Source organism: Nicotiana sylvestris, chromosome 9 (genome assembly GCF_000393655.2).
Source record: "Nicotiana sylvestris chromosome 9, ASM39365v2, whole genome shotgun sequence".
Taxonomy (NCBI): Eukaryota; Viridiplantae; Streptophyta; class Magnoliopsida; order Solanales; family Solanaceae; genus Nicotiana; species Nicotiana sylvestris.
In genome coordinates, this window is record NC_091065.1 from 22,232,089 (window position 1) to 22,242,338 (window position 10,250).

General features: G+C 41.0%; 1 protein-coding gene across 1 annotated transcript; it reads left to right on the forward strand.

The window, feature by feature from the left end:
* Positions 1 to 1,251: 1,251 nt before the first annotated feature.
* Positions 1,252 to 6,697, forward strand: LOC138877329 (uncharacterized). The gene is made up of 4 exons (XM_070156930.1): positions 1,252 to 1,411; positions 5,307 to 5,614; positions 6,117 to 6,248; positions 6,326 to 6,697. Exons 1-4 carry the CDS (start codon positions 1,252 to 1,254, stop codon positions 6,695 to 6,697), a joined length of 972 nt encoding a protein of 323 aa, XP_070013031.1.
* The last annotated feature ends 3,553 nt before the right edge of the window (positions 6,698 to 10,250 follow it).

Genomic DNA, 10,250 nt, shown 5'->3' on the forward strand with positions numbered 1-10,250 from the left:
GGCTATGTGCATGAGAGCATTTAATGCTTGGGGCTGTAACATTTTTGCATAGTTAGGGACCAAAGCAGGGTTTGATAGTGTTTGAGAAGATTGTTTAGGGTTTTAGACGACTGACCAACCTCCATTAGAGGCTGGCCAGTGGCCGACGAGGCAATGAAAGCTAGGTTTAGGCGTCAAGTTTAGGGTTTTTCGCATGAGAGAGAAGAGAGCGTTTGGCGTATCTACCTAGATGTCATTGTATTGCCCGATTGCCTTTACCTATGACCCTTTTCTTCTTTTTTTTTGTTTGTTTGTTTTTTCACATTTATCTTTTTTGGTTTTTTGCACTTTCATCAGTATGGTTGGGCATATATCAGGTATAATCGATAGTCTGAACTAATAAAATGTTATTGGGTTATCGATATCGGGTTATTGGGTAAATAGTTCAATAATGGTTTAATGTTATTTGACTGTTGGGTTATCGGTTCAGGTCTCAGTTTGCCCAATTTTATTAACGGCTTAATCGATAGCCCAATAAGCTTTAACAAAATTATAATTTTGCCCACTAAGTATATAAAGCCACCTTATGGCTTCATTCTCTCAATTCTCTCGGCAATAACTCTTTATCTTCAGGCCTTAATCCTTAGAGTAAGTTTTAAACTTTTCTGAATTTCTCATCTAAATTCTTCAATTATGATTTTTAGTTTTTAAACATTAAAGAATTAATTGTTCAGAATTTTAGTTTTTCTGGTTGTTTCTTTTGTTTCAGTGATTCTTTAGTATTTTCAAGATTAGAATTTTATTATTTTTCTGTGAATTACGCCCGCTAGCAGTGAAATAGTTAGAAGGATTAGATTGTTGAATGTCTTATTCTTTACTCCTACTAACTTATAACTTTGAAAATTGAGATCACTCATTGGGATTTTCAAATGCAAAGAAAATTTTCTTTTCCAAAGTTGAAATTTAATCCCTATGTTTTAAGGGCAAAAATTCAATTCCTTTCTCTTAACAGTATGATCACAATATCTATAATTATATATTTTTTGGATATTACTAATTCTTATTGGGTAAACCGTAACCTAATGGATAAGGATCTATAACCGACCAACTGAATACCCAATAATTTATATCTTATCGGTTTGATTATCGGTTTAGTATATTTATAAACTAATAATTGATATGTCGAACACGTAATATTCACAACCGAACCGAACAAACAACGCCTATCCCTATTCAGCAGGAATATGTACAAGGTCTGGGTCGGTCGATACGATGAATGAGAAATCAGAAAATGTTACGTCATTGAAGTCACTCGTAGAAGATGAATTGGTTGGTGTGGAAGGTGCTCAAGTGTTCAACCTAGTAAAGGGGCTTGGGTACCTTCGTTTGCATAATCACTCAAGTTTTACATTTGGATTTTGTGTTGTCTTTGGTATATGATATAAAGATAGTCTAATATCAAACTAAATGCACTACCTAAGCTATCCTTTCTTTCTAATAAAAGTCAGCATTCTTTTTTAGTTTTTGTTAAAAAAGTTGGAGTCATTTTTTAGGTCTTTCTAGTAGTAATCTCTCACTCTTTTTATATTATTTTTAATTGTATTTTTTATTTTTCTTAAGTAAGGAATATTACAATAATTTTAAAAATAATTTGGCTTTTAAAAGATACCATCATGGGATCTAGGAAAATGGGCACTTCTTGTCTATTTTTCTTTGTGTTCTTGTAAATGAATCAAAGCTCTTCAATTTTATTTTCTTGATTTAGGCTCTATTCTTCTTTCCAAATATGGGGTTAATGAATTCTTGATTAGACCATTATAGGTACAACTGCTTTGGTTAATGACTTCTTGATTAGAGGTTACCATTATAGGTACAACCGTTGCTTTAGTCTTTGATACCAAATTATTGGTATTGAGGACCAGAGACGAATTAGAGAAGAGAAGACGAGGGAAAATAGATCAGAAGAGAAGGGATATTTAGGGGATAGAGACACAAAAGAGAGGTTGGGAGAGAGAAGAGAGTAGATACAAGGGAAAATTCAGATTTATCATTTCTCAATGAAATTACAATGGAGTAGTAGTAGTTTTTATACTCCTAATTAATATCATGTGAAGTATGCTGAAAATGAAATAAAAGAGAACTGAAAATGAAAATAAAGTCTAACAAACTCTCCCGCCAGAATGGCTCTCACTCACTTAAGCTACTTTTGAGCTTGGTCTCTAATTTCTATATCAATATCCTCATGTTGAGGAACATCCTTGTCCTCAAGGATGGTAAATGTAGAGCCACTAGGATCAAAAGGAAATTTCAAAAAACGTTCTCCAAGCTTAGCACGCAAAAATCGATCATTTCTGGTTATACCTTTATACAAGGTGAATGGATAATATGTGTTCCGTCCAAAAGCTTTACTCCACTTCTTAATAGTTATATCAATAGGAAAGTCCACCTCTCGGAGATATGAATATATTTTTCATCTCGATTGTATAATCATTTAGTGTAGAAATATCAAAGTTGCTCTAGAATCACTCAAGTAACAGAACATCATGAAGGAGCCGCCTGGATCAATTGAAAACTGATGTGGAGGACCTTGAATAGGTGTTGTAGCAAATAAGTAACTCAATTACACAGCAAGGAGACAATGCTCCTCTTTATTAATGTTAAGCATATACCAATAAAAATTGTCGAGTTGCTTATGTAGAAGGTATAGTGCAAGTTTCTCCACCAATAGAAGAACAATAAGAATATCAATAGATCTGCATTCGCTGGACTCCATGAGGAAATAGGGAAGAATGATGTCACATATCCAGTGAAGCTACATGTGTGTTGGTGTAAAAAGTTTAAATGTTGCAATTTTTGAAATGCAACCCAACAGCTTGGTTCTCTAGGTCAATTAATATACCACCTTGGTCAAAAGTGAAATACAAACCATACATAGCTCCATCCCTTAAACTAGCAGAACTATTGGTGTCTGACAAAATACAATATGTAGTTCAACCACCTCAACTCCAGATGTTGTAATCAAACTCCTCGCAAATGCAACCTTAAAAAATGTCCCTAGTTGAACTTTACATTTGGTTGGCCAATTCACTAGCATCTCTTTGTGAGTTCCCTATAACCATGTAACTTTGCCATCTTCAAGTCTACTATCAAAGTTAAGAGCACCAGAATATATTGTAACTTAAAAACCCATAATGCACTATTCGTGGAGATGTAGAGATGCTGAAATATGGTTCCTCACAGAGAAGAATATTGTTTACCTTGAAAAATGGTATTAACAATTATATTTGATGTGTGGTTCTAAAAATACGTGATTTATCTTAATACTGGTTGTTATGTGAATAACGCTAAGTATAAATGAACAAGAAATAATAAGCAAACCAGTGTGGTCACAAGACTGAGGGCCTCGAGCTCAGCAATATGGGACTTCAAGGGCGACCTTTTAAGGTTGATGATGAGCAATAAATGAACAATAAATGAGGAACAACGGATGAACACAATAACTAAGAGGCAATAAATGAAGAACAATGCAATAAATTCATAGAGTAATTGTTGAGTATGTTTAGGCAAGAAAAGCAGAGAATGTTTTATTGTATTCAATATTATGTATGTTGTAAAGTAAAAAAAAAAGTCGCCCCTACAAGAATGTTTGGGTCCCCTTTATATAGGAGGGATGAATCCCAACACAATACATGTCTAATCATGACAGAGAAATACTATTGGTACAACTGTGTAATGGCCTAGCACGGATTGGTACTATTTCTAGCAGACTTTGTCAGCTTTACTCATGTGCCCTCGGGAGTTTCCAGCCTTTTTATGGCGGTCACCGATTTTCATGCTGCCTCGAGGTACGCCGTGGTGAGTCTTCGATATAACCCCTCGAGGCGAGTGCTTCGGGGACAAGCCTTAGACTGTGCTCCGAGCCCATCGAGGTCGGGCCTGAGACGCCACAGAAGCCTTAAAATTGGCCTTCCATGATTTTGATTATATACAGACAGTGCCCGCGTTCCTTGAAATCAAATAAGAAGGAACGACTTGAATTCTTCAACTCTTCAATGCCTCCATCATTACGTCAGTTATGTCATGTGAGCAGTTGATATGACAAAAAGGGATGTTCAAAAGACACGTTCGCACAGTTCTTGAAAAGCCTCGAATTGGTTAAGACGGTTGGTCGTCGTTTGGCTTCCCCCAATGCGCACTATTGCCCCTATAAATACTCCAATACTTCACTCCTTAATCTTTATCACATCTCCAAACTTTCAACAGATCTTCTTACTTCTTTCTTGTTTTCGTCTCTCATCTAGTTTTATCTTTTTCTCTGAAATCTTTCAGTAAAAATGGCGAAGACCTCTAGAACCATTCCCCAAGGTGATAAAGCTTCTTCATCTTCACGCTCGTCTAAGGGAAAGGCTATAGTACCTCCTCGCCTTGAGTAGTGCATCCCCAGAACCTGCGAAACATCCTCCGATTTCACGGTTGACAAGCCTTCTTTGAAACCAGGGTGGTGTGAACCCATGTCCCGATACATTAGCCTGATAACCGATATTGGGAAGGTGAAAGCCGATTGCCGCTGGGGAGAGGCGATGCAAGTGGAGATTCCTTCTCGAAGGAAGATGTAACGACACACAAGCCTGGTTTCCTTAATGTATACACATATCCGTTTACCCTAGGTCCGGTAGAACTATCCTCGCCATCGATAGACCCCGTAATCCTTGATTTCTGCAAATAATATCGGGTGACACTCATCCAAATCCATCCATCATTCTGTCGCATTGTTTATATGATTAGGCATTTTGCAAACATGGTTGAGGGGATTACTTTTATCCTTGACTATCTGATTAGGATGTACAACCTCCAACTTTATCGAGGCGGTTTGATTAAGCTTCAATATCTGGCCTCGAAGGTTCTCTTTTCTTACACCAATGAAGTCAAGGAAAGAAGGGGGATGAGCCGCTTTGTTCGATTTAGGACCTCGAATCTAATTCATGTTGAAAGGATGCCATTCCCCAAGGAATGGAATATGAATCGTAAGCGAGTTTGCTAATTAAATATTTTCTCTTTCCTTTGGACCATCTTCCCCTTGAACTGACTCCCTTTGATGATGTAGCTGTTGTGTGGTACCCTAATACGGTTAAGGATCTCTTGGACTGGGTTCGCCAGCTCGATTCGACTTGCCCGTATGCTAAGCGCGTGTGGCATGATCTGGCCAAGACCCGATGGGAAGCTAAAAATCATGGTGAGGTTTTTCTTCTGCCGTACTTGAGCTCTTTGCAGGAGATATCCCTTGACTGTATTCTCATTTTTTGTACCTTCCTTTTGTGTTTGTGCAGTCCTGAGAGAGGCCTCTTTGATGAGGGAGTCCCCTTCCAGGGAGGCAGGTAACCCAAAACTCACCAAGGAGAAGAAGAGAAAGAGAAAATCACCCACTAAGTCCCAGAAACCGAAGAAGGCTAAAACTCAAAAGCCCAAGGTCGATTCAGCGACCCTAACTTCAGAAGTAGCAGAGAGCCCTCGAGCTGGGGGCGAAGAGAAAGATGACTCCCCGCTAGCGCCTGAGGAAAGAGGAAACGTTACTGCTTCGGACCTTGCTAAGCCGATGGCTGTTGAACCGTCGACGAATAAACCAAAAGTTGCTGATGTTGTTACACCTCGGGGCTAGGAGGTCCTTAAGGGTGAGTCAGATGATGTACCTATGCCGGTTGACGGTTAAAACATTTCCCGAGCCGAGGGGCATTCGGTAGATGAGTCAGGGGAGCCTAGTTCTGATGCTCCTCGGAGGCAAGAGAAGGCCCCGATATATCCAGCCGGAGTTATTGATGTGGGTGATTCTCCGCCGGGCCTGATATTCCTTCTAAGGGAGACACGGGATGCCCATAATAGAGAGATTTCTGATGAGGGGGTGTCCCTCGGGAAAAATGACGTGTTTGAAGGACTCTTCACTAGGGTCGAAGAAAACCCCAAGATTAACACCTCGCTCATTTTTTAGGAAGCCGAGGGGCTCCGCAAACAGGTAATCTTCTATCGACGATGCTCTAAGCTCCGATCTTCATCTTTCTGATTTTGTTTTTTCATGCTTTCAGGCTATATTGCTTTATAATCAGGCCTTTGTTAAGTCCCAAGCTGAGTTTACCCACTGTTAGGGAGAGTGTAAGAGGCTCTCATCAGAGGCTGATGAGCTTAGAGATCTCTTTACTAAAAAGGAGGAAGAACTGCATGGCCTTCGAGCTCGTTTAGAGACGATGTCTCGAGAGCGTACCAATCTTGCCGAGCAGGTAATACACTCTTCGTATGTTTTTATTTTCATGCTTCTTTGACTTTAGCATTTACCACCTTTGGTTGATTTTTGCAGCTTGAAAAGAAAGACGTCCTGATGAGGGAGGGGCTCAGAGCCAGGGATATTGAGATTCTCGGGCTCAAGCAGCGTGTGGACGAGATAGCCTCTAAGAGAGATAACCTCCAGGGGAAGTTGACCTTGGTTGAGCATCATCTTCAGGATGCTTGGGCGGATAGTAACAAGTATAAGGATCTCCATGCTGAATCGGTCACCGCGCTATCTGTAGCCAAGTCCGAAGCTGATGCGCTCATATCCTCGTACCGAGATGTTGTTGGTTCTTCAAATGCCCGAGTCAAGAAGGCATCTGAAGAGGCTGAGCTTGAAATGACCCGATCCCTGAAGCATGCCCGATTAAGATCTCAGAGACAGGATCTCGAGGATATATAAACAGGGGGCATCGATTTGTCTGTTGAAATCGAGAGGGTGAGGGCCCTAGAGGAAGAATCGATGGCTCTGCTTTCTTCCAATGATGGTTCAGCTAGTGGTTCGGCCGGTTGCTCGGAGGATGATGAATATAAAGATGAAGTCCCCGAGAGGGAGGAGGACGTTGATGTTCTAGGAGTCAAGGGCCAAGCCATTGAAGGCACAACTCCTGAGGGAGCTCCGTCTGGTCAAGTGACCCCGGCGGTAGATTAGGCTTTTCCTTGTTTCTATGTAGTGGGACCCTTATGGACTTCGTAAACATCTTTTATTAATATCAGAATTTCTTCATTTCGCCTTCGATTTGCATTGAACTCCAAGTGTATGACTCTAACGATTAGTCCGAATACTGGACCTGGAATGTAATAAACCCTTAGGTTTTTAATTGATTGATATGATCCTTTTTAAAGTCCTTTGTTATTCTTCGGACTAAGCTTGGATTGATTTGATGCAAACTTAGTTCACCAGGACTTCTGAATCCGAGTTGAGTGAGAGCTGGGTCTCAATTTTTGAAATAAAACTATCCTTTTTAGGCCTTGTTGATAGTCCTCGAGTGAGAATTTTCTCGAACTCAGGTAGCCTTTGGACTTAGCAACCGGGAGTGTTTGCTCGATCATCTAAAAATAAAGATAGCCCTTAGGCTTTTACAAGTAGTCCCCGAGTGAGAGTTTTCTCGAACTCGGGTAGCCCTTAATTGAGGGAAAATTTGTTTGAACTTGAAATAAAGATAGCCCTAAGGCTTTATATATAGTCCCCGAGTGAGAACTTGCTCGAACTCGGGTAGCCCTTGGACTGAATAGTCGAGTGAGCGTTCATTCAAACTTGAAATAAAGATAGCCATGAGGCTTTTTTAGGCTGGCCCTGAGGCTCTTACGCGTTGGCCCTTAGTCTCTTATGCATTGGCCCTTAGGCTCTTCAGGCTGGCCCTTAGGCTCTAACACATTGGCCCTTAGACTCTTTTTAGATTGAGTCGATGTGACCTCTAATATGGCTATAGTTTTCCCTCATTTTGGCTAAAGACTTTTGAAGTTTTGATTATGCCTTGGCATGTTTTATGTTCGTCCGACTCCTCGACGGCTTAAATGAGAACCTCGATTATGAGTCGGTATGTGATGATAGCTGAGTACCTCGGGAGGTTCGCTCGAAGGCTGAGTTTTTGAAACCTTTTTATCGAAGGCTGATTGTTTTCGAAGCCTTTTTATTATTCGAAGTTGATATTATCGAAGCTCATTTGCTTATGCCGAGGGTAGCCTGATTAACCAGTTATTTTCGAAGTATTTGTTAAGTCCTTTAGTTTTATGGAGGCAGTTGGACGTCTCCGAACTGCATTAATTTGGCCTTAGCCTTTTAGTCCCCGAGTGCAGTGACCTTGGCATCTATATTGAGGGTATGCCTTTTTAGGGGTCTTAGAAGTTCAAATATATAGGCTTGGCCTTCATATTGGGGTTATATCTTTTTAAGGTCTTATAAATTTGAGTGTGCCTCATTGAGGTCTTATAAGCTCGGTACTGCCTAATTGAGGTCTTATAAGTTTGGGCATGCCTCGTTGAGGTCTTACAGATTCGACGTTGCCTCACTGATGGCTTACAAGCTCGAAGTTGCCTGATCGAGGTCTTACGAGTTCGAGTTTTCGACGGCTCGATGAGCTGACTATCGAGTTTTTGATGGCTTAATGAGCTGACTGTCAATGACAGTCCCCGAGTATTTGAGAGTTTTTTGGCCCTGAAGCCATCTTATGAGAAAGTAGTGAACTTCTTCGAGGCACAATGTGTATTGATAAGGAAAGAGGCTTCCTCAATTACTTGATATATGCATACATGTTTTTTGCCTTTGGAGGTTTGATTATTCTACATAGACACAGTTCTTTGATCGTTTGGCCCGATACAACATTCTCCTATCGAGGTCCTCCTAGGCATAGTTCAATTTCTTTGAAGAGGTAACCTCCCAGGGTGGTGCCCCCCAGTATTTGAGGTTGATCGAAGAGAAGCCTTGAATACTTGATGAGTTCTTCTTAGGTAGCATATGGATGTTACCTCATTAAAAACCTCGCTGGTAAAACCATTTGGGATAAAACCCGATCAGCAGGAAAAAGAGTGCAATGCATGCCTTAAAACCCAAGGTCTTCGAGTCAAAGGGTGCTTCGCCGTCTCCCATCGAATGCCTATAAGAAATTAGTATGATACATAAAGCGAAAAGGGAGAAGGTTATACCTTAGTAATAATAGTGTTTGAGCATCGATATGTTCCAATTGCTTGGAAGCTGCTCGCCTTCCATGGTGCCAAGTTTGTAGGACTATTTGCCTACTACTCCGAGTATGCGGTACGGTCCTTCCTAGCTCGGGCCTAGTTTCCCTTCATTTGGGTTTCGAGTGTTGATGGTGAATTTCCTTAGGACTAAGTCCCTGACTCTGAAGTATCAGAGGTTTGTCCTCCTGTTATAATATCTCTTGATCCTCTATTTTTGTGCGGCCATTCAGACTAGCGCAGTCTCTCGCTTTTCATCTAGTAGCTCGAGGGCTATATTCATGGCTTTGTTGTTTGAGTCTTCGGTGGCATGTCAGAATCTGGTGCTTGGCTCTCTGACCTCGACTAGTATCAAGGCCTCAGACTCATATGCCAAAGAGAACGGTGTCTCTCCTGTGCTTGACTTCGAAGTTGTTCGGTATGCCTACAATACCTCGGGCAATACCTCTCTCCATTTTCCCTTCGCATTTTCTAACATCTTTTTTCAAGTTTTGGATGATGGTCTTGTTTGTGGACTCGGCCTGTTCATTTGCACATGGGTGATAGGGTGTTGATAGGATCCTCTTGATTTTATGATCTTCGAGGAATTTCGTCACGTTGCTGCCTATGAGTTGCTTCCTATTATCATATGTAATCTCGGAGGGGATCCCGAATTGGCATATGATGCGGTCCTAGATGAAGTCAATGACTTCTTTTTCTCTTATCTTCTTGAAGGGCTGTGCTTCCACCCTTTTCGAGAAATAGTCAGTCATAAACAGAATAAATCTAGTTTTACCTGGCGCCATTGGTAGGGGGCCGATTACATCCATCCCCCATTTCATGAACGGCCATCATGATAAGGCTGAATGTAGCTATTCACTGGGTGGGTGATCATTGGCGCGAAACTTTGGCATTTGTCATACCTTTGAACGAATTCCTTGGTGTCTTTCTCCATGCTGTCCCAATAATAGCCTGCTCTGATCACCTTTCAAACCAAAGAATCAGCGCCGAAATGATTTCCACAAGTGCCCTTGTAGATTTCTCGAAGTACATAATCGGTTTCCCCCGGTCCCAAGCATACTGCTAGAGGTCCATCGAAGGTCCTTCTATATAGTGTTCCATTCTCATCGAGTGAAAATCGAGCTGCTTCGGTTCAAAGGGCCCTCGATTATTTTGGGTTTGTGGGCAGCTTCCCATTTCTCAAATAGTCGATGTATTTATTTCTCCAATCCCATGTTAGACTTGTTGAGTTGACCTTGGCGTGGCCTTCTTCAATCACCAATTTGGAAAACTGTACA